Here is a 25,993-nt window from a genome sequence, read left to right as displayed (position 1 = left end):
CTTGCCAGCATTCTTTCTCATGGTTTTATTTCCTTTTGATCTGTTTCTTCTTCCACAACTGTGATGAATATGGGAATATGTTTTACATGATAGCGTGTGTATACACAATATCAAACTGCCTACCATTTTCAGAAGAGGAGAGAGGAGGGTGGGAATGAGAAAAATTAGGAACTCAAAATCTTATAAAACTAAATGCTAAAAGATTTTCTTAATATGTAATTGGGGAAAAAATAAATACTATTTAAATGCAAAAAAATTGTATCCTCAAACAACAACAAAAATAATATTACCAGCAATGCCTAAGAGAGATGACACCTCCCCATGATTGTCACAGGGCAACCTATTCCCTTTTTGTTTATAAAATGGACAAGAGAGTCATCCTTCAGCTCCTAGGGGATAACTTCCTCTCACCATAAAATCCAAAAGATTTCAGTTAGCTTTTAGATGAGTGGTGGACCCCTGCCTTATAAATCTCAGCTGGAATAGAATCAGCACCAGGTGCTTTGCTACATGAGAGGAGAATAATGGCATTCAAAATCTCTTATTCAGTTGGAAATTCAGCTAGTGAGAGATTGACTTCAACCTGATACATAGAGTCAATGACTTCAGCATTGTTGAGGGTCTCAAGAGGTCTATTGAGAATAGTGTGGAAGTGTTCAGCCCATCTCTCCAGGATCATGTCTTTATCACTAATCACTGTAGTTCCATCAGCCCTGGATAGTTGAGAGGCAACATAGATCTTTGGCCTATAAATAGCCTTCAGGGCTTGTAAAAATGCTTTGGATTGTTACTATTAGCATAAAACTGAATTTCATCTGCCTTCTTACCAAACCAAGAATGCATCACTTCTTTAAGCTTCACTTGCACTTTACTTTTGATGGAGTTAAATACTGCCTTCTTAGAGAGAGATGTAAACCCTGTGAAGTTTTTGTTTTTCATTGAGCAGCTTCTAAATTTCTCCGTCATTTTTTGTCAAATCAGTATCGATGTTTGTGAGTGTTCTGCCCCAGATGAGTAAATGCAATGATGTACATTAAATCTCTGAAAGCTGCCTATTCTGTTCCTACTCTACTGTTGTCAACTATGTGTTGGCTCAGCTTTCCCTACAAGTTAGCAACAAACTGTCGTCATTTAGAGAAACACTCTAATCTGTTTACATTAAGTCTTCTAGTAGTAGTCTTGCCTTGGGACCACTGCTAGTATAATGTGAATGTTTAACTAGGAAAGGTTAAGTGATTAGATTAAAGAAGATAGCCAGATGGGGCAGTAGATAGAACACCAGACCTTAAGTCAGGAAAACTCATCTTCCTGAGTTCAAAACTAGCCTCCACACATTATCTGTGTGACCCTGGGAAAGTCACTTAATCCTGTTGGTCTCAGTTTCCTCATCTGTAAAATGAGCTGGAAAAGGAAATGGCAAACCACTCCAGTATCTTTGCCAAGAAAACCTCAAATGGGGTCACAAAGAGTCAGACACAACTGAAACAATTCAACAACAAATTTGATTTAAAGTTACAATTAAACTGTTTATATTAGCAGTCATAACAACAACCATAATAAGAACAAGTATTTATGGAAATTGAAGGTTTGCAAAGTGCTTTACAAATACTATCTCATTCGATCATCATAAGAGCTCTCACAGATTATTTCCAATATCATTCTACTTTAATAAATGAAACTGAAATTCTCTATTTGGAAAAACAAATATAGAATTTTACGATGCAGAAAGTTGCTGTGGAGAGAATATAAGATTTGGTATCCTAAGACCTGTGTGATACTAGGCAAATTAACCTTTTGATGCTCAATTTCATCGTATATTAAATTAGGGGATACAGGTCAGGTTTAGGCTACATGCTTTATAAAGTCTCCACCAGTTCTAAATCTATCATCCACTGAGACTTGAGAACGTTCATGTTCCTCTAAGTTTTCTCCATTTGTTGCCTCAGGAGAAGAAAGCTCACTTAATCTTGAAGTGTCTAAATAGCTTTGGTAGCACAGAAGAAGTCCAAGAAAGCTGCTCTCCCAACTGAATAAGTGAAACTGTTAAACATAGGAGCCATCTCACATGTGTACACATGGCCCAGATGGAACTGCCTGATGGGGAGAGGAGTACTGTAATGTGGCAAAGAGCATGCTGGAACCAGACTGCCCAGGACATGTTCCCATCCATGTGTGAGCAGAGCACCAAAAGGCGCTGTGCCAAGGGTTTTGGCCACTGCATGCCACTTGGAGAATCATTCCCACGGCTACTTAATCCATTTTCCTGTTCACTTAAGCTGATGGGGTGCCAAGGAGGAGAAGGTAAGCAGACTCTCTCCTTACATGCGTTGGTGATGAGGTCAAGCCAGGCATACAAGTCAGGACTGGGCTTCTTAACATAATGCTCTGATTTGATAGCTGTATTCCAATAAAATTCCACAAAAGACTAGCAATAAAAGCATGTGTCCAAATTTAAACAACAATGACACATAGACTCCATGCTTACTCACCATGGTGAACCCGATGATGGCTTGGGGTGTTGAGAATAAGTTCCAAAGGTCCAAGATTTTCAATGACCTGTTTGAAAGAAAAGTGTTACGACATGAAAAGTTGGAAAGACACTCTGAAAGTATAACTGCACATATGCAAATAAGGATGTCATTTATGAAAACCCACTGGATTTAGCATAACTTCTAACCTGGCTACACATACAATGAGGTTAAGAGGAAATATTTACATCTTTGCTAGAGCCATCACATGAAAGAAAGATTACATTTGTTCTGCTTGATCCCCAAGGGAAGAAGATGGAGCATTGGCTGACAGATGGAAAAAGGCAAACTTGGGCTTTATGTATAGAAAATCTTTCTCCATTTAGAATTATCCCAAAGTAGAATGGACAGCCTTGGGAGGAGAAGAGGGCTCGTCTTTCCTGTGGATGTTCAAGGAAAAGCACTTGATGAGGTTATAGAAACAATGACGATGATGATGATAATCAGAATTTATATATCTCTCTAAGTTTCACAAAACATTTTTTGAAGATTACCTCATTTGATCTTCACAACAACATAATGAAGAAGTTGCTAGTATTACCTTCATTTTATAGATGAGGAAATTGCACCTGAGAGAGGTTAGGTGACTTGCCAGAGTCACACAGCCAATAATGACCAAGTCCACTGCACCCCTCTCCCTTCACCATCCTGCTGTCTACTTTCTGTGGTGGCATCTAAAGAAGATTCTTAGCCCAGGAAGGCTGGGCTAGGTGGATGTTGAGGTCTCCCCCATTCTGATAGCTTCAGATTTTGCAGGTCAATATTGACATGTTGCAGATAGAAATTGAACAGGATTATCCCATGAAAATTGCTTCCTGCATGAAGCCCTCACTCTGCACATACATCAGAATGTTTTTTTATATAAATTAATGATAAAATTTACATTTTTACCCTCTATGTAGCATTTAATCTATGATGTTTTAAGTCAGATAAAAAATCCCTTGCCTTCTCCTTCAGTAATCATCCCTATTGATTCTATTAAACTTGCAAGTACATTATAAGTTTTTCATGCATTACATCAAACCCCTAATTTCCTTGCTAATCACCCTATCTGATTCATTTCATAGAAAGTTGGTGATGCAACATGACTATTACGGAAATGTTTTACATGACTACACATGTGTAACTTATATTGAATTGCATGCCTTCTTAAAGGGGGTGGAGGGAGAAAATTTGGAACTCTAAGTTTTAAAAATAAATGTTAAAATTGTTTTTACATGGAACTGGGGAAAATAAGATACTAAATAAATACTGTTTTTAAAAAAGGTGGTGATATATTGTGAAGGAAAAATGTTCATTTCCATTTTGAGAATTTGTGCTAAGGCATTCTGGTAAGGCCTTAGATGTACTGTAGTACTGTAATGTGGCAAGCTCCGTTATGTCAGGGGTAATTGTTTGTTTTTCCAGCACCTAGCATAAGGCTGGCACACTGTATGTGCTGAATGATTGCTTGTTGATTGGATCATCACTACCACTGCATCAAACATTCTTGAAAACTCAATACTAGACTGAGATTTCTAAGTTGCGGACCATGTTGCTTATCCTCCATTTATAAAATGGAGATACATAGAGAGGCTAAGATATTTTTGTATGGCTTCCAGTGGCCACACTTGGCAACACTTGAATACAGATCTCTTGATTCCTAGCCCAGTGTTTTCCCCACTCCAGTACATACCTTCTTTACTTCTTGCCTTGCCTTTTTTCAGGCATGGGTTAATGATAGAGATATTGTCAGAGTTACTGAAATGATGAATTCTTCTGGGCCTAAAGGATCTGTGAATATGTTGACATGTGTGATCACTCCATTAATGGGCAATCTCTGTCAACATGGAATTTATTTTACATACATACATACATATATACATACATACATATATATATATATATATATACACACATATATATTTGCTTTTTGGTGAAGCAATTGGGGTTAAGTGACTTGCCCAGGGTCACACAGTTAGTAAGTGTCAAGTGTCTGATTCTGGATTTGAACTCAGGTCCTCTTGACTCCAAGTCTGTAGCTGTATCCACTGTGCCACCTAGCTACCCCAGCTTATATTCTTATAGGTAAGGACAAAATTAATGATAAAGTAGTTGTCAGAGAAAGAAGTTTGGGTCTGGAAGTCACAGAAAAGATTAGGTTGATACATAAGACTTCCAACTTCTATGCTCTTTCTGGAAGGAAAAGTAGTATTTATTTTACTAATGAGCCCAAAGCAAAAAAGTGGAAGGAGATGATATGCAAGGTAGAGCAAGGTAACTGGGTGGGGGAGGGATTGCTAGCTGAGATATCAAGTACAGTCTAGTATCATCTGGGGCTTGCTAGATCAAGTGGTTTAGACACGTTTGGTTCCCCTTTTATTTTGCCTGGTCTTTCAAATATAATGGACAATGATTTAGCAATCACATCTGTCAATAATTTGATGGGCTGTTTTCAAGAGTTGGTGTGGCCAAAAGATTTATTATGTTATGACCAACCCCCCTGATGGTGAACCTTTGATAAACAGACTAGGCTAGTTCTTGGATGACAAAGCATGCAGCCCATTCCCAGGCTCACACTTGAAATCTTTATATCTTGTTTGGCCCTGCCAAAGGTTACCCCAGTTTTCAACGACACAAAATTACTTCTGCCCCCAAGAGTAGATTGTTACTGAATATTGAAATGACCAAGTGAGAAAATCACCACAAAAGTGTTTTGACAACTGGGAAGGTCTATTCCCAACATAAGGTAACATCTGCCTCATGGAGCCTGACTGAATTTCATCTCACATTCTGAAGTTATAAAAAGAGCCCCTCACCAACAGAACATGAAATGATTGGAAGAAGTCATTGTTGATATACAGAGTGAACCACATTTGCTAATAATCAGCAGTCAATAGAAACTTATTAAGCACCAGCTATGTATGAGGTACTATGATGGGTGTTTCAGACACAAAGAACAGTAGAGATTCAACACCTGTTCCCAATGACCTTCCATTGAACCACACAGCCTTTCAATTCATAGACAAATATTTGATGAAGAAGAAGAAGAGATAGATGAATGGCTAGATGGTGGGCATCTTTCACCAACCATTCCATTGAAATATTAAATATGAATCTTTACTGAACCAGTGAATCTCTGGCAAAGGTTCAGATGGGCAAAAAGAAAATGATTTTATCCTTGCTTGTCCCTCCCCAGTTCAACATGTGTTCGAAAAACAAACAACAAAGGAGAAGGGGGTGGATGGAGGGACCTAGCCAACAGGCTTCTTCCACACAGATGTATTTCAGATGATGAGAAAGGGTGGGTGTGCTGCAGTCACAATGAAAGCAGTATTGGAGCCAAGTACATTCAGATGACTAAAGGCTGGGCTCTATAGTGTTTTTTAAACATCTTAAGCTTTCTTTACCCCCAAAAAGTCTTTACACTCACAAAAGATTGAACACTGGTGATACCAGACCTAGAGGCCTTGCTGGGCCAAATATAGCATAGAACTCTACACTCTAATTTCCTGGTCAGGTCTCCCTGCATCTTCAAGTCTGAGAGACCCCCTGGGGGATGGATGCAGTGAGTCAGCACCCAAGCCTCTCACATTAGGGGTCCCTCAAACACAAAATCTGTCTTCTTTGAAGGTGAGATACAATTGCTAAATTAACACAATGGAATTTTCAAGAGGAAATTGAAGGGCACCCTGGTAAAGGTAGCAGTTTGGCTAGGAACCACACCTAGCCTTTAGCCACTTCCTAGAAATCTTTCTAGCCGATGAATATTAACAGGACTCCTGTGAAAATAAGCCTGGTTATCTGCATATGCTTGTAGGAGAGGTTATTTAGACAAGGGGGTACAGTGATAAGAATGTGGGGTTTAGAGTCAGAAGACTTAGATTCACATCGCAGGCACAGTCTACATACCATTGGACAAATCACTTGAACCCCCCAAACTTCAGTTTCCCTTTCTGTAGAATGAAGGGGTCAGCTCTCTATCTCTAGAACAATGGATTTTTAACCATTTATTGTATCATGCACCCTCTTGACAGTCTGGTGAATTCTACTATAAATGCATAAAATTAAATTCATAGGATTACAAAGGAAGGGAATTGTATTGAAATACAGTAATAAAAGTATTAAACACACTCACAAAAATCTATAGACTTCAAGATAAAGACCCCTGAAATTATATTTTCTAAGGGTCCTCTACCTCTAAACCCTAGGAATTCTTCCAATCCCACAGTCCTACCAAGTCTCTATATGTGGCTTTAAAGATATGAGAGAGAAAGAGAGAGAGAGAGAGAGAGAGAGAGAGAGAGAGAGAAACTGTTGCTAAAAGGGGCAAAGGGCAAAAGTACATTTTTAGTTTTACAAACACACACACACACATGCACACACACACACACACACACACACACACATCTTCCTCTTGTTTACTGACTCTTACTCAGGGATCTCTCTGGTCTTTGCTGGTACAGTCCCAAACTTAAGCAACATCCTCATTTCTCCACGCACTACTAATGAGTTCCACAGAGGAAAAAAAACAGTGAATGATAAAATTGCCAGAGAAATAGCATCTCCCCCAAGTTGGTGGTCCCCAAACCTTCCACAGCCTCATCTCATGTCCCCTCCATAAAGCAGCTCCATTAGTTCTAGATATGATGGCCTAAAGAACAAAGTTCAAACTCCCTCTGATGGCATCCAAGGTCCTTCCCAAGTTTGTCCCAATCTATCTCTATCTCCCACTCTTCCCTTTTACTTGTGCTAATCCAGAAACAGAAAATGCTGCTGAACTGTCTTCTGAATAGGAAATAATGGGCTGTGACATGTTGCTTATCCAGTTGTTTTTACCTAGAATGTCCCCAGCCTTCTCTCGCTTCACAAGAATAACACCCATCCTTCAGGGCCCCATTGTGATGCCATTTCCTCCATGACCTGATCCACTGATCCACTTAGGCCAGCACTAAGACTCTTTGGAGTCCTTTATTTCCAAACCTTCCTTGGCTCTGAAACTTTTTCACAGCCCTCTTGAAAAATTCTAATGGGAGGGGTAGAGCCAAGATGGCAGAGTGAAAGCAGTGACTTGCTTGAGATCTCCCCCAAACCCCATGAAACACCTGTAAAAAATGGCTCTAAACAAATTCTAAAGCAGGAGAACCCACGAAAAGCCAGAGTGAAATAACTTTCCAGCCCAAGACAACCTAGATGGTTGATCAGAAAAGTATATTGTGCCGGGCTAGGAGAGGAGCTCAGTTTGGTGTGGGCGCGCAGGCCTCAGCAAACCTGGAGCAAGCCTCAGAGGACTGAATCACAGGCAACTGTGGTGGATTCCAGACCTCTCAACCCACAAACACCAAAGACAACTTAGAAGGTCAGTGTGAAAAGTCTGTTTCTGCGGTGAGAGAGAAGATAGGTCTCAGCCCCAGCTCCCGAGCACGGCCTAGGGCAGTGGCTGCTTCCAGAGCTTCCAGCCCACAGGCTGAGGGGAATCAGGTGGATGATCAGTGGTGAATTGAAGGGATCTCTTTGCCAGTGTTAAGGCAGGATTCTCTTGCTTAGGCCATGCTTGGATCTGGGTCACAGTTCTGAGTGGCGGTCCTGGGGTGAGGAGAAGCACTGGCGTGGTGGAGCTTGTAGTGGCTGTGGAGAGGAAATCTTCCTCACAGTTTGAAGACAGAAAAGAGTGCTTGTGCTCACTCATAGACCAGAGAACAGGCAGGAAAGGAGTAAACACCTCACCCCTTATCATACCACCTTGGAAGAACTAAAAATTTACAGGTCCCCAGAAGTTCTCTAAAAACAGCTGTGCAAACCTCTGAGGCTTAGGACAGCACATTCTCCATATTGGAAGCATACCTCTACCTTGATAAAGAGTTTATAACTCAAGTAATTGTCTGGGATCATGAGCAAACCTTGCAAGAAGTGTCAGACCATAGAATCTTTTTTTTGGTAACAAAGAAGATCAAAACATACAACCAGAAGAAGAAAACAAAGTCAAAGCTCCTACATCCAAAGCCTCCAAGAAAAACATGAATCAGTCCCAGTCACTTGGAAGAGCTCAAAAAGGATTTTGAGAAGCAAGTAAGAGAAGTAGAAGAAAAACTGGAAAGAGAAATGAGAGTGATGCAAGAAAATCATGAAAAACAAGTCAACAGCTTGCTAAAGGAGACCCAAAAAAATAATGAAGAAAATAACACCTTAAAAAATAGCCTAACCCAAATAGCAAAAGAGGTCCAAAAAGCCAATGAGGAGAAGAATGCCCTAAAAAGCAAAATTGGCCAAATAGAAGTCCAAAAGTTTACTGAAGAAAATATCTCCTTAAAAATTAGAATAGAGCAGTTGGAAACTAGTGACTTTATGAGAAATCAAGACACTGTAAAACAAATCCAAAAGAATTAAAAATTAGAAAACAATGTGAAATATCTCATTGGAAAAACAACTGACCTGGAAAATAGATCCAGGAGAGAGAACTTCAAAATTATTGGACTATCTGAAAGCCATGATCAAAAAAAGAGCCTAGACATCATCTTTCAAGAAATTATCAAGGAAAACTGCCCTGATATATTAGAACTAGAGGGTAAAATAGAAATTAAAAGAATCCACTGATCTCCTCCTGAAAGAGATCCCCAAAGGAAAGCTCCTAGGAATATTGTAGTCAAATTCCAGAGTTCCCAGGTCAAGGAGAAAATATTACAAGCAGCCAGAAAGAAACAATTCAAGAATTGTGGAAACACAATCAGTATAACAGAAGATGTATTAGCTTTTACATTAAGGGACCACAGGGCATGGAGTATAATATTCCAGAAGGCAAAGGAGATAGGATTACAACCAAGAATTACCTACCCAGCAAAACTGAGTATAATCCTTCAGGGTAAAAAATGGTCATTCAGTGAAATAGAGGACTTTCAAGCATTCTTGATGAAAAGACCAGAGCTGAATAGAAAATTTGACTTTCAAATACAAGACTCAAATGGAACATGAAGAGATAAACAGGAAAGATAAATCACAAGAGACTTGTTAAAGGTGAACTGTTTACATTCCTGCATGGAAAGATGATATTTATAACTCATTATATGTATGTGTGTGTGTGTGTGTGTGTGTGTAGATAGACAGATAGATAGATAGAGAGAGAGAGAGAGAGAGAGAGAGAGAGAGAGAGAGAGAGAGAGAGATGATGTTGATGATGATGGAGAGCACAGGGTGAGTTGAAGATGAAGGGGTGATATCTGGAGAATAAAATTAAGGGGTGAGAGAGGATTATACTAGGAGAAGGAGAAAAGGAGAGGTAGAATGAAGTAAATTATCTCACAAAAATAATAGAAAAGAAAAAGGCTCTTACAGTGGAGGGCAAATGGGGACAGATGAAAGGGAATGAGTGAATCTTATTCTCATTGGATTTGGCTTAAGGAGGCAATAACATACACACTCAATTGGGTATGGAAATCTGTCTTACCCTACAGGAAAATAGGGGGAGAAGAGGACAAGAGAGCAGGGGAACGATAGAGAAGGGGGCAGATTGGGAAAGGGGGTAATCAGAAGTAAACACTTCTGAGGAGGGACAGGGTCAAAAGAAAGAATAGAATAAATGGTGGGGCAGGATAGGATTAAGGGAAATAGAGTTGGTTTTTCACAACATGACTACTTTGGAAGTGTTTTAAATAACTGCACATAAAAAACCTATATTGAGTTGCTTGCCTTTTCAATGAGGGTGGATGGGGAAGGAGGAAGGGAGAAAATTTGGAACCCAAAGTTTTAAAAACACATGTTTAAAAAAATGTTTTCACATGCAACTGGGAAATAAGAAATGCAGGAAATGGAGTACATAAATCTATTCTGCCCTACATGAAAATAGAAGGGGAAGGGGATAAGAGAAGGGGGGGAGAGATAGAAGGGAGGGCAGACTGGGGGGAAGGGATATTCAAAATGCATGCCATCTTGGGGCAGGGGAAGGGGCAAGATAGGGTGAAAATTTGGAACTCAAAATCTTGTGGAAGTAAATGTTGAAAACTAAAAATAAATAAATTTTAAAAGAAACAAATTTTAAAAATGATGGGCATATAAATATAAAGAGAAGTTCTAATGGCCTGTGGTAACTAGAGGTCTAAAAGACTAACTAAATATCTATTCCATACTTGTATCTATGAGTTCCTCTAATGTTCAGTCAATCCAGCACTTAGCACAGTCCTGGGCACATAGTATGTACTTATTTTATAGCTACTGAATCGAAATGAATTGAATCTGTCAATCATCATTTACTAAGTGCCTGGCATATGCTGAGCCCTGTGCTGAGTGCTGGGTATATAAATCCAAAGAATGACTGAATCCCTATTTTCAGTCAGTTGGTCAATATATGTTTCTTTGCCACTTACACTGTGCCAGGTACCTTATGCTAAGCCCTGGGGCTTGCAAGGGACTCTCATTCTAATATCAGTTGTGCGATGTTCCTATGCTTGCTCCCAAATAACTAACACTCTGCCTCATTTCACCTAAAAGTTGATTTGATCTAGTTAGAAATAGAAAATCTCTCTTCACATTTGATCCTAAAGATCTGACTTGTATTAATAAAATGACATATTAGAATAGAATATTCTTTTCTACTCCTGGGACAAGAGAAAAGCCGCAAAGAGCTTCCTTTCTTCTCCTCTCTTCCCACCCCCAAAAAAACCAAGACAAGGGCTCTAGACAGGACCTCAAGTGGACCACAATGTTGAAGTGGAATGGGGCGGAGAGTGGAAAAGCACAGTCCTCATTTCCATATTTCTGAATCCTAGCTGTATCAAGAAGATTTGATTTTCTATACCACAAATGATGCTTTAATCAATCAAGCAGCCAAGTCACTCTTCAATTGTACCTGACTTCACACTCTTGAACTTGCCAATGGAATTCCTTATAGGGTTCTACTCCACTTTGAAAAATGCGTGTTTGTTGTTATTGTTGTTTTTAATTAATTTATTTTGATTTATCAACAATCACTTCCATAAGCTTTTGGGTTTTAAATTTTTCTCCCTCTCCCTCCCCAAGATGGCACGCAGTCTGATATAGGCTATACATATATGTTGGTGCTAAACATATTTTCACATTAGTGATGTTGTAGGTAAAACTTCGAACCAATAGAAGGAACCACCAGAAAGAGGAAACAAAATATAACAGAAGAAAAAATTAGCAAACAGTATGTTTCAATCTTCATTCAAACTCCATTGTTCTTTCTTTGGATGTGGATAGCATTTTCCATCATGAGGCCTTTGGAAATGTCTTAGATCGTTGCATTGCTGAGAAGGGTTAAGTCTGTCAATATTAGTCATTGCACAACATGGCTTTTACTATGTACAATATTCTCCTGGTTCTGCCCACTTCACTCAGCTTCAGTTCATTTTAAGTCTTTCCAGGTTTTTCTGAAGTCTGCCTGCTTATCATTTCTTATAGCACAATAGTATTCCATTACATTCATATACCACAACTTGTTCAGCCATTCCCCAATTGATGGGCATTCTCTCAATTTCTAATTCATTGCCACCACAAAAAGAGCTGCTACAGATACTTTAGTACATGTGTGTCTTTTTCCCATTTGTATGATCTCTTTGAGAGACATCCCTAGAAGTGCTATGGCTGGGTCAATGTTGTTCTTTTTTAAGAATAGCTCAAATTGTGATAAATGAATGAATGGGTTATTAGTGTGAAGAATAATATAAACTCATAAAAATGCTCTAAGACTTGTACAAATTGATGCAAAATCAAATAAGAGAGCAATAAACACAGTAATCGTAATAGTATTTTTAAAATTAATTGTTACTGAACTGATATTAATTTCAATGAAAATCCCTGGATTTGGAGGATAGACAGTGAAACACGTTTTCCTATGGGGTTGGAACAGGAGAGGGGAAAGTGAGACAGAGAACTGATTGTTATCCACTTGCCAACACACCCCTGCATCGTGAATTACTACAGAACACTGAGTCTTTGCTTGGTATTTAGAAAATTACTGGAAGAATGGAAGGTTTACCCAGAAGCTGCAATTCCAAAAGTTGGTTCAAGAACGCCGCCTTCAACTTCAGCTTCTTTGCTAGCTTATAACACAAGCACCCACGTTATGGTCTCTAAGTCTGTTAGCATTAGGAGGAAGTTGTATCTACTGATACCTGTACCAATATGATATCATTTTTTCTTTAAATAATCAGAATAAATAAGACCACAAATTCCAACGTAAATTCTAAATATTCAGAAGTAACTTTTGTCACCACCAAAGAATGAACCCTTAGCTTAAAGAGGCATCTACATGCTTCCTACAATAGAATGGAATGAAATGAATGAAATGAAAACCATCCAGATGGTAGCAAGATTGTCAGAGAATATACCTTTCCTCTTGTTTTAAATATATAATTGTTCCTTATTTAATTGTTTGAAGATTGTGATGAAGTCAATGGACACCATAAGCAGAGAAAAGTAATTTGAGTTCATTTTCGGAATTGGTTGACCCTAAAATAACAAACAGTTTCCTTTCCCAAATCTCAATCAATGTGGACATTTGAGGATGAATTTATCTTTTGGGCCATCTGGTAAGGAAATGTAAAAATAAAATCTTAATTACATTCCCCACTACAGCTGCCGAGTTAATTCATGACAACATGTCCCAGTGTTTTTACAGATGGCTACTGCAGCCATATTGACCATCTGATTACTCTATAGGGCAGCAGGGCAAAGCAGACCTCCTTGGATAGGTCCTCATCTGTGGAGTTTTGCACTTTGAAATCCTTCATGAAGGCTGATTTATTCACCTCCAAATGTTTTCTTATCTGATTAGGCAGTTTTCTACTTCAGTAGGCATCTAATGTGGAGGTAGCCAAATTTCCATGCTACAGAGTGAAAAAACAATATTTATAATTTGAAAACAAAACAATCTAGAGGGATCAGCCTGTTGGGATCATAAAGAGAATCATAGGGAGCCTTGTTTTGATGAATCCCTGCTAGAGAACTCAGGAGGGGAAGCCTAGCCTGAATAGAGAATGGGGCTAGGGAATGCTTATACATTAAAAAAAGGAAGGGAGGAACTGTGTTAGTCATATATCATATTGAAGCCCAGTCTTCATCATTTCTGGTTGCAATAACTGTCAATGAGGGGATTAAGAGGGAGGTCTAGCTGTGATTCCAATGGAATATATGTCAGTTTCTACTTCCAAACAAGAGATGAGACTTGTCTTTAAGAAAAGAACATAAGTAGTTACTGAATCTAAGCTTTCAAGGAGCCATGATATCTGTCACTTCTTTCTACATTTCTAGTGAAATGTACCGTTTGGTCTTTTTTCACAAATTCATGCTGCTATTATCATAAGGAATGCAAGGTATAGAAGTTCTGTTTACTGATGAAGATTGGTAATTCAAGAGTAACATGTAATTGTGGAGACTTTCCTGGGGGCACTGAGATGTTAAACAATTACTCAATGTCATACAGTCCTTACATGTCAAGTGGTATCCTCCATCCACAAACTATGTCACACTGAGACCACTGGACCATTAGCAATGTGTTTCTGGAACTTGGGGAAAAAAGTCTAGGTGAGAAATAGAGCTTTGGGAATGATTTGGCATCAAGGTGATGCTGACAGCCACTGGATGAAATTAGATCATTATGGGAGAGAAGACTGAGGGAGTCAAGAGGAGGACTAAAGACAGAACTTTTCAAAATTTCACAATAGGTACAAGAGGAAGACAAGGAATAAAGGAGAGAAGAGGAAAAACAAGAGAAGCGTAATCACTTTAAAACTACCAGGTTTGCTTAATGGAAGAAGAGTCAGTGCTTTAGAGTGAGAATAATGCAGTTCCTTCTAGCAAGAGACCTGGATTTGAATCATGTCTCTGAGACTTTTCGCACAGTCAGTGATCCATGACAGTCATTTAGCTTCTCTGTCTTCCAATGCCTTGCAACAAACCAGGACTTAATTGATGTTTAATAAATGGTTGTTAAATGTAATATATAAAAGGGGGTTTATCATGCCTATAGCAACCACTTCACAGGGAGATGAAGATTAAGTGCATCAATGTCCTTAGAGTGTTTTGTAACCTATAAAGAGGCGTGAATATTAATAATAGGAGTCTTCCGGAATTGTCTCAAGCTTAAACTGAAGTAAAATCTATGAAATGCAATTTATAAAAGTAATTACATTAACATATGATCCATTACACAAAAATTACCTATTAGGTATCTTACAGACATCTCATTTTATTAAGCCTAAGGGCTCCTTTGCAATATAGAGTCAGAGGCAGAATTAGGGTTAGAGTTGGAATGCTCTTCCCTGCTAGGTCCCTCATTGTTGCCTCAGTGAGAGTGAGGGAAAACAGCTCTCATGAGCTACAGGGATTCTTGTGATAACAAGGATATTTAAAGCAAGGACACCAGAACCTCAAGTGTTTCATAAACCCAAAAATCTAAGCTTTGGGGGCAAGAGTTCATTATTTGACAAAAAATGCTGGGAAAACTGGAAAGCAATTTGGCAGAAACTAAGTATAGACCAACATCTCACAATGTATACCAAAATAAGGTCAAAATAAGTACATGATTTAGATATAAATGGGGCTATCATAAGCAAATTATGGGAACGTGGAATATTTTACCTGTCAGGTCTATGGATAAGGGAAGAATGTATGGCTAAGCTAAAGATAGAGAGAATTATGGGATATAAAATAAATAATTTTTATTATATTAAATTAAAAAAAAGTTTTGCCCAAACAAACTAATGCAGCAAAAATTAGAAGGAAAGGAGGAAACTGGAAGCAAAAAAATCTACAGCAAGCTCCTCTGATAAAGGTTTCGATTCTCAAATATACAAAGAACCAAATCAAATATATAAGAATATTAATAATTCCCCAACTGATAAATGTACAAAGATATGAACAGGTAGTTTTCAGATTAAGAAATGAAAGCTATTTATAGTCATATGAAAAAATATTCTACATCACCATTGATTAGAGAAATGCAAATTGAAACTCTGAGATACCACCTCACACCAATCAGATTGACTAACATGACAAAGAAGGAAAGTGACAAATGTTGGAGGGGATATGGAAAAATTGGGTTATTAGTGCATTGTTGATGGAGTTATGAACTGATCCAACCACTCTGGGGAGCAATTTAGAACTGTGCCCAAAAGGCATTAAAACTGTACATATCCTTTGACACAGCAATATCACTATTAGGTCTATATCCCAAGGAGATCAAAGAAAAAGGAAAAGGATTTGTATATATTAATATATTTGTAGCCACTTTTTTTGTGGTGGCCAAGAATTTATGAAAAATGCTATCCACCTCCAGAGAAAGAACTGCTGGAGGCTGAATGCAGATCAAAGTATATTTTGTTTTTTTATTATTCTTGTTTTTTTTTAATTGGATGTTTTTTGGGTTTTTTTTACAATATGCCTAATATGGAAATATGTTTTGCATGACTTCACACGTATAACCTATATCAACTTGCTATGCCATGTCAAGGGGTGAGAAAGGTAAAGAAGGAGAAAATTTGTAATACAGAATTTTATACAAAAAATGTTATTTTGGTATATAACTGAGAAATATTTAATTAAACAAATAAAAATATATTGGAGAGAATGTTTAAAAGTGCCAATTATATTTTCATTTGTCACAGGTCCCTCTGCTTGGTTTCTGCTTCATCATCATCATCATCATCATCATCATTGTTGTCATCATCATCATCATCATCATGCATCTACATGAGTAGCCTATGTCCTTTCCTGTTTTAGCTTCCTTTTGGGTATTATCTTCCCCCATTAGATTATAAACTCCTTGAGGGCAGGGGGTGTGTTTCTCTTTCTTACATTTATCTCCAGCACATAGTACACACAGTTGCTGCTTAAATAGCCTGTTAGCCATTTCTTGGAAACAATTTTTCCTCAAAAAACCACTCTGGGTAGAAAAGTGGTGCAATCTTTAGAGCGGTATATTTGAAAGAAGTCAGGAAGTAGAGCAGTGAAGAAGAACTGAATTCAAACCCTGCCTCAAATACATACTAACTGTGTAACTTTGAGTAAGTTGCTTAAACCCTTTCAGCTGCAGTTTTCTCATATGTAAAAGGAAGCTAATAATAGCACCTACCTACTTGAGTTGTGAGGACTGAATGAGACAACATATGTAATGTGTCTTCTGAATCTTATAGTGCTATAAAAATATGAGCTATTTGTTATTCTAATTGTTGTTATTAGAAATTATTCTGGGGGTGGAGCCAAGATGATGGAGCCAAAGCAGTGACTTACTTGAACTCTCCCCCAATCTCCTCTAAATACCTGTAAAAAATGACTCTGAACAAGTTCTAGAGCAGCACAACCCACAAAAAGACAGATTGATACTAATTTCCAGACCAAGCCAACCTGGATGGTCAATAGAAAAGGTCTGTTGTGCTGGTCTGGGAGAGGAATGCAGTTAAACTTGGGTGGCGCCAGCACAGACCAGGCCCAGCAAACCCAGAGCAGGCCTCAGGGGGCTGAATCACAGGCCGCTGCAGCATTTTCCAGACTTCTCAACCCACAAACATTCAAGACAACTAAGAAGGTCAGTTGGAAAGGTCTGTCAGACCTGGGTAAGAGAGCAGTTCCATGCAGCTTCTGGAGCTCTCAACCCACAAACAGTAAGAGGACTGGACAACTGATCAGAAGGAGATTACAGGGGTATCTTTGCTGGCATTGAGGCAAGATTCTGTTGCATAGCCAATATTTTGATCTGGGTTGCAGTCCTGGATGGCAGTCCTGGGGCAAGGAAGAGCACTAGCATAGCAGAGCTTGTGGCAGCAGTGGAGAGGGAATCCTCCTTACAGTTCCAGGGAAGAAAAGAACACTTATAGTCACTCACAGACCAGAGCAGGAGAGAAGTAAACACCTCTCCTTAGATCATACTAGCTTTGAAGAACTGCAAACTTACAGGTCCCTAGAAGTATCTCTGAAAACAGCCGCACAAAATCTATGAAGCTTGTGACAGTACCCTCTCCACACTGGAGGCAGAGACCTACCTGAGCAAAAAGTCAAAGAATTGACTGGAAACATGAGTAAATAGCAGAAAAAAACTCAGACTACAGAATATTATTTTAGTGACAGGGAAGATAAAAACATACAATCAGAAGATGACAAAGTCAAAGCTCCTATGTAGATCCAAAGCCTCCAAAAAATATGAATTCATCTAAGCCCATGGAAAAGTTCAAAAAGGATTCTGAAAATCAAGTAAGAGAAATAGAGAAAAATTGGGAAGAGAAAAGAGAGTGATGCAAGAAAATCATGAAAAATGAGTCAACAACTTGCTAAAGGAGAACCAAAAAAAAAAAAAATACTGAAGAAAATAACACCTTAAAAAACAGTCTAGACCCAATGGCAAAAGAGGTTGAATGAGGAGTCAATGAGGAGAAGAATGCCTAAAAAGAGTAAAATAGGACAAATGGAAAAGGAGGTCCAAAAGCTCACTGAAGAAAATAATTCCTTAAAAATTAGAATGGAGCAAATGGAAGTTAATGACTCTATGAGAAATCAAGAAATTATAAAACAAAACCAAAAGAATGAAAAAAAAATACAAGACAATGTGAAATATCTCATTGGAAAAATAACTGACCTAGAAAATAGATTCAGGAGAGATAATTTAAAAATTATTGGACTACCTGAAAGCCACAATCAAAAAAAGAGCCTAGACATCATCTCTCAAAAAATTATCAAGGAAAACAGCCCTGATATTCTGAATTAGAGCATAAAATAGAAATTGAAAGAATCCACTAATCACCTCCTGAAAGACATCCCAAAAAGAAAACTCCCAGGAATATTATAGTCAAATTCCAGATTTCCCAGATCAAGGAGAAAATACTACAAGCAGTCAGAAAGAAACAATTCAAGTATTGTGAAAACACAATCAGGATAACACAAGATTTAACTGCTTCTACTTTAAAGGATCAGAGGGCATGGAATATGATATTCCAGTGGTCAAAGGAGCTAGGATTAAAACCATGAATCACCTACCCAGCAAAACTGAGTGCAATCTATGAAGGGAAAAAATTGTCATTCAATGAGAGGAATTTAATGCATTTGTGAAAAGCCAGAGCTAAATAGAAAAATTGACTTTCAAATACAAGACTCAAGAGAAGCATGAAAAGATAAACAGGAAAGAAAAACCATAAGAGACTTTTAAAAGTTGAACTATTTACATTCTTACATGGAAAGATGATACTTGTAACTCATGAGACCTTTCTCATTAAGAGAGCAGTTGGAGGGAATATATACAGACAGAGAACACAGGGTGAGTTGAATATGAAAAAAAAAATTATATCAAAAAATAAAATTAAGGGGTGGGAGAGGAATGTACAGGGAGAAGGAGAAGGGGAGAGGTAGAATGGGGTAAAATATCTCACATAAAAGAGGCAAGAAAAAGCTTTTACATTTGTGGGGAAGGTAGGGGGAGGTGAGAGGGAATGAGTGAACTCTACTCTTATCAAATTTGGTGCATGCAGGGAATAACATACACACTCAATTGGGTATAGAAATCTGTCTTACTCTACAGGAAAGTAGGTGGGAAGGAAGTAAGAGAGAGAGGGATTATAGACTGGAGCACAGATTGGGGAAGGGAGTAATCAGAAGCAAACACTTCTGAAGAGAGACAGAGTCAAAGGAGAACATGCAAAAAACAAAGGGCAGGATAGGATGGAGGGAAATGTAGTTAGTCTTTCACAACATGACTATTATGGGAGTGCTTTGCGTGACCACACATGTAAAACCTACATTGAATTGTTTGCCTTCTCAGTAAGGATAGGCAGGAAGAAAGGAAGGAAGAGAATTTGGAACTCAAAGTTTTAAAGTGAATGTTAAAAATTGCTTTTACATACAACTGGGAAATAAGATACATGGGCAATAGAGTATAGAAATCTATCCTTCTCTACAGGAAAATAGAAAGGGAAGGGGATACTGGGGCAGGGGTCAGTAATAGAAGGGAGGGCAGATTGTGCAAAGGGATAATCAGAATGCACACTGTCATGGAGTGGAGGGAGAGGAGAGATGGAGAGAAATTTTGGAACCCAGGATCTTTTGGAAATGAATGGTGAAAACTAAAAAGAAATAAATAAATTGAAAAAAAAAAGAAAAAAAAAGAAATTATTCCAACTCTCCCCTCTAGGCCTGTGCATAGGTTGTATCCCTGGAACATTCCCCCCTCACCTCCCTGCCTTAATTCAGGACTCAGCTCCTGTATCCCTTGCCATTGTTGTATGATCTAGTAGACTGTGAGCTCCATGAGGGTAGGGGTCTCTCCCTTGTATTCTTTCTTTGTATTTAGCACCAGGAGCTTGCTGATTGACTGATATTTACTTTATTCTTATTCTGAATTTATGTTACATGTATTTATCTTTGTGTATCCTAGCACCTGATCATGTAAGCTCTTTGGAGGCAAAGACTGTTTTGTTTTCTTTTTTTTTTTTTCCTCTTCATAACTCCCTTCATCACCCAAGTACAATGCCTGGCATATAGTAGGTGCTTAAGATATGTTTGTTGAAATACATTGGATTAAAAAGGAGTAAAGTACAATGGAATTTTATGGGTTGTGACAACCAATGAATAAAAATACAAAGGCTGCAGGGAAACTGGGAAAGCATAGAAAACAATGAAAAGTGAAGGAAGTAGATCTTGGAAAATAATATTCACAATGACCACAACCATGTAATTCCAAAGATCAACAAAACAATCAGAACAGAAGACTGAAGAACTACTTAGCCCCAAAGAAGGGACATGAGACAACCTTTCTCTGGGGTTTTCCAGAGTTGGGGGTGGGGATGGCTATAGGTTTGGAACTTTGCACATGATGCAGATTTTTCCATTTTTTTTCTCAGATTTGTTCCTGTATTTTTTCTTTCACTTTTTACTCTTAAAAGGGATGGTTCTCTGGATTCATTGGGAAATAGAGGTGATGTAAATGCAAATTAAAGTTTAAAACATAAAAAGAAGCAAACTTCTTCTTTAGAACTTTCCTTGGACCCCAGTAGCTCTAGGGCTGAATGTGATCTGGATTTTTTAACTAAACCAGCAGAAATATGCACTTGTAACTTTCATATTTTTGTAATTCATGTCTGCTGGTACAACCTAGCCATGAATATTGAATATCCCTCCAAAACTATCTTCATTTATTTTTTTTAAATGTTTTGTAATTATGTATACACACACATATATACATATATATGTATGTATATACATACATACACACATGTAATATAGAGACACACGTATAGAGGAAGAGAGAGTCAGACAGACAGACAGAGACAGATAGACAGACAGATGGATTACCAAAATGTTTATGCATTTTGCATTTATTTTTAATGGAATTTCTCCTTCAAGAAATGCTGTGGTTTTTATTGTGTATTTAGTTTGTATCTTGCTACATCACTAAAGAACTCATGAATTTCTGTGAAGATGGGTGATTAGGGCATTGAAAAAGTCACTATATTGTCACATAGTGGATAAAAAATTGAAATTTGAGTCATGAGGATGTGTTTGAATCTCACCTCAGATACTTACTAGCTATATGAAACTGACCCAGGCACTTCAGCTTTCTAAACCTCAACTTCTCCATTGGTAAAGGGTAGCAAATAATAATTACTTCACAAGGATGTTTTGAGGATCAAATGAGATGATCTATTTAAAGTACTTTATAAAATTTAAACTCTCTCTGCATGTCTATATGAATCATTATTATTATTACTATCTTGTATTATTTTTATATGAATTTTCTATTTCCTACCAAAACCTCACTTACATATCCATTGGAGGGGAAGCATGGTACAGTAGATATAAAAAGCTGGCCTTCAGTCAATAGTCAGTTGATAAACAGTTCTCAAGTATCTACTACATGTCAAGCACTTTGCGTGAGCTTCATAGTCAGAAGAGCTGGTTTCAGTCCTGTTTTTCACCCATAATGACTAAATGGAAACAAATCCTTTAAGATCCCAGAGCTCCAGTAACTCCCTAAGATTAAGTGACTTTGGAATTGTTCATACATACATATTATATATATATATTTCCATTAAGGGATACTTCCCTTTATAAATGAACTCCTAGATTTAGAGACCTTCACTCAAGAAGAAATATACGTGCATATCCATGTGATATATGTTAAATGACAATTGCCTTGTCATGATTATAGCTCAAGTCCACTTATCGGGTAGACAGAATCCCAGCAACTGAAACCACCTGGAACATGCTGGGTGTTGAGAAATCAGTGAAAAAGATCTAGAAGCTGCCAAAAGTAGACTAGCTATCAAAAAGCCCAGGCATTTTACTCCATGAGAGAGATAGAGCTGCAATTCCTTGATGTCTCTATGGGACATTAAAATATGGGGAGAGAATGATGGCCACATAAAAATCATAGAAAGCTTCCCTGGACTTATGCTCTAGATGCTTCCTTGGTCTGTAAATACAACTACTCATGATCATCTATCATTTGGATTTAATTGCTATGGATATTACATGGCTTTTGGGGTGGGTTTCCTTTCTTTTATTCTTTTTTTCTTTTTAATGGGTTTGGGAGCCCCTGGAGGGAAGAGCTGGTTACAAGCACCCAATCCTTTCATGAAAGCCTCATTCTTCGCTGCATTGTCACTTCTCTGCCTTTTTCTCTTGCTGTTAATTTTAGCCCATAAGCTATCTGCTGCTGAGACAAGAAACCCTTAATCCTGGAGAAAATGTTCCAAGTAGCATGACTATGGACCAAACCACTTTTTTGCTAGCTTTCTGCAGCTCTTGGATTTCTTCTCCAGGCCACAGCCTGTGGAACCTTGAGAAGTTGTATTTTATGCCCTAAAGCTGGAAACAGTAAAAAGAAAAATAAAAGGCAGGGAATAGAGCCCTAGAAAAAAGGAGTTAGAAGGGAAATGGATATTTTTAACTATTCCAAGTTCCATTATGACTCTCCCCAAATTGGGAAGAGATCCTTGCTTCCTCAAAGTGTTGTTTGTTTGCTTTTATCTCTCTGGGCCTCACTTACCTTACGTGTAAAATGAAGGAGTTGGACCTAAGAACCCCTAAAATCCCCTACAACTCTAGTTCTATAGTCCAAGGATCCTGGATGAATGAGAAAAATCACACCCCTTTTTCTTTGCACTGGAGTATAAAAGAGATGTTTCCAGCTAGTTCTCCAGGATAAGAGAAGCAACAACGCCTGCCCTATTAAGTCCCCTGAAACCCAACTGCACTGAACGGGTTGTTGTGGTTGTTGTTATTGTTTGTCCTTCCATCTCGAAGAGGACCAGGACATCAGGGAGGTGATGCCGACTTGCAAGTGAATTGGATTTAAGTGAGGGAGGGCTGTGCAAAGTCACCAGCCTCACTTTCTTCTCCAGAGCCATTTGGGTCCAGTGGCAAGATAAAGATCAGGACAACTGACGATGGCCCCATTGAACTGGTCAACATAGGGAGAAAGATGTTAGTGGACAAGAAATTAACAAGCTGAAGCAAGAAAGTTGCCCTCCAATCAATGCCTTGAATTAGATGGAGATTTCTGGGCATAGCAGCCCCACTGCCCTATGTAGAGGAGAGTAAGGAGAGAAGGGAAGTGCATATACATTTGATGATCCATAAGGTCTTCATTTACTATTTGTTCATCTTGAAATATCCCAGTCTGACTAATTTAGAGCAGTATCTTGACTCTAAATATCTCTTCTGGTCATATTAGGCAGAAAACTTAGTCTCCTCCATCAGCAATTTCTCAACTCCAAATGCTCACCAGATCAGGAAATATTCAGATGAATACTTGGACATCCTCTTCAATTAGCAAAATTAAGTCAAATGAACTAGAAACAACCTCAGTGTCAACGGGATTGCCCAGTAAGTACTGACTGACTTGGAAGAATTCAAATGGTAATTTTTGAGCGTCCTGTCACCATCTAGTCATGGCTACAGACGCAGAGCTGAATACCTCACAAAGTAGTTATAAGCATGGTTCACTTTTTTTCATTGAAGGAATTAAGATTGTAAGGAGGATATCATGGAATGTGATCCAAAGGCCTTTGGAATCTCAGGAAGAAAATTAAGCAAAATGAAAAACCTTCTATGCTAATTAAAGATCACTAAACAAAGAACAGAATGAAGTGAACTTTTTTTAGGGGCCTAAAAATAGATCAGATTAGGAAAGAGAATAAAGATTCCAGGGAATAATAAATACAATTGAGGATTGGAAGTCAAGCAGATATGGGTTCAAATCCTTTCCAGGTCACCTCTTAGCTGTGTGCCTAAGAATGAGTCACGTTTCCTCTCTGGTGCTCCATTTCCTCATGCAGCTAATGGGGATAATGATAATCACAGGGCTATTATGAGGACAAAATTAGATAAAAATCCCATTCCAAATGTTAAATGCTACATCAATGGCAGTCATCATTAAGATTCCCTCCTCAAGGTGATTTTATTGGAGCCTGATTTGTGGGGGGAAAAATAATGTGAAGAAAACAAAGTCAAAAGACGTTCAGGAAAAAATCTTATCTATTCATGTTCAGGGCAGCTAGGTGGCGCAGTGGATAGAGCTCTGGGCCTGGAGTTAGAGGACCTGAGTTCAGATTTGGTCTCTGACACTCACTAGCTGTGTGACCCTGGGCAAGTCACTTCATCCTTTTTGCCTCAGTTTCCTCATCTATAAAATGAACTGGAGAAGAGAATGGCAAACCAATCCATTATGTTTGCCAAGAAAACCCCAAATGGGATCCCAAAGAGTCAGACACAACTTAAATGACTAAACAACAACAATCAGTACTCTCATGATTTTGTTTGTCGAAATTGCATTTTTACCTGTGCTGCAGCTAGAATTATTGACAGGCGCAGGGACTCAAGAGTTCGAGAGCTTACAGACACCATGGAGATCATCTTGTCTGAACCCATGTTGTCAAATAAACTTTGTGTACCTATCAGAGGAATTCTCAATGAATCACCAACTTTTTCTCTAATAAATGAAAAATGTGTGAAAAAGCGCCTGTGTGTAAAAGGCGAAAGTTTGTAGCTTTCATGTTATAGTCATTTTATTTGTCATCTTAATGACTCTAGTCCAGGGGATTTTTCACTTTTATACAAAGCATCAGTGACCGTAAAACCTCACCATCGTCCCAAGGTAAAGGCTTAGGATTACAGTTTTATTTTTACATATGTTAGCCCAGAAGTCACTCTTCTGATGCATATGATGTTTTTATGATGCCCCCCAATAAGTTGGAATATTGTTTATGAACAACACAAATAGACAATTCTAAAATCTTCATAATACCACAATTGAAATACCTCCAATTTTCTGCTTACCATTTCCTCAAATTATCAGACCTTCTGATTAAAGGTTTCATGCTAGATAAGAAGATATTTCTAATTGGAATTTCTATCTCTAGGACTAAAGGAATTTCAGCATCCTTCCTTTCACCATGCTTAATAAGCTACAATACAACACATACTCATGTTAAAATCTGGTATTAAAATGTTTTGATACTTTATAGTTCAAAAATGGTTTTATTTAATTGGGACCAACTGGCCTCATTGCTTCTTATAAACTTAGTAATATATATTCTGCAAGAGAAATAAAAATGAACAGCTGTTTTTCCTTAAAGAAAGCAGACAAAGATTTTTCTTACACAATAAATCAGTTGCTAGCAGATTTCCAGGACATTGCCTCAGGCCAGCTGTTTAGGTAGAGGATTTAAAACAGTATTTACCTCAGTGTGTATCCAAAACTGGTAGAGAAGATTGAACTGGAGATGTACAGCATACACCGGAGGAGGGATGATGAGCGCCAGGGGACAATAAAAGATCTGACAGAGAAAAAGCAAAAAGACAGTTAAAAAAATAAGAGAGTGAACTCTTGAGTGGAAATAAACATGAAGAAAAATCAGTGACTCCACAGTCTTAGTGTATGTTTCAGGCATGAATGGTTAAAAAAGATCTTATACATTTCTTAGCCATTTGGACTTCATGACATTTGTTTTCCATTCTGTAATGAGGTTAAAGCTATGCGGAAAACTCAGTCTGCTGACAGTCTTTTAAAGAATTGAATCCTGTGTGTTGACATAGCACACTCCCTGTGTTAGCCTGTTAACCTTGGGAAGCTGAGAACATGATTCTTTTCCAGAGGGAAATTTTCTCGAGATGCTCTTTTCCCTCAAAGGCAGTCGATGGATAGATAGTTAGCTAAGCTAGATAGATGAAGGGGATCTCCTAGTAAACTGCTTAATAATTACTTGTTGATTGACTGATTGAGACCTGAAGGAGATCCAGGAAACCATACAAATCCCTCATTTACAGATGGTGACCTGAAGAGCCCAGAAGGTGACACAGGCAGTGTGTGGATGAGCTTGAATTTGAACCCAGTTCCTCTCACTCCTAAGCCAGATCCACATTAATAAAAGTTCAATTTCATTCATTCTATCTTATTCTATTTTGTTCAAGCTAGTCACAGAGTCTAACTTCAAATTCTAGTAAAGGGTGCTCTCTCTCTCTCTCTCTCTCTCTCTCTCTCTCTCTCTCTC

General features: G+C 38.2%; 1 protein-coding gene across 1 annotated transcript in view; it reads right to left on the bottom strand.

Annotated features, from left to right (window-relative positions):
• Positions 1-25,993, bottom strand: part of AGMO (alkylglycerol monooxygenase) — a 362,895-nt gene that overhangs the window by 179,999 nt on the left and 156,903 nt on the right. The window contains exons 5-6 of the mRNA XM_027872515.1: positions 25,184-25,279; positions 2,490-2,556 (exon numbers count right to left, since the gene is read on the bottom strand). Of these exons, the coding sequence (XP_027728316.1) occupies positions 2,490-2,556; positions 25,184-25,279 (163 nt within the window). The remainder of the gene's footprint in view (positions 1-2,489; positions 2,557-25,183; positions 25,280-25,993) is intronic.

Source organism: Vombatus ursinus, unplaced genomic scaffold (assembly GCF_900497805.2).
Source record: "Vombatus ursinus unplaced genomic scaffold, bare-nosed wombat genome assembly UNPS02014799.1, whole genome shotgun sequence".
NCBI classification, from domain to species: Eukaryota; Metazoa; Chordata; class Mammalia; order Diprotodontia; family Vombatidae; genus Vombatus; species Vombatus ursinus.
This window is presented reverse-complemented; position numbering and strand designations above follow the sequence as displayed.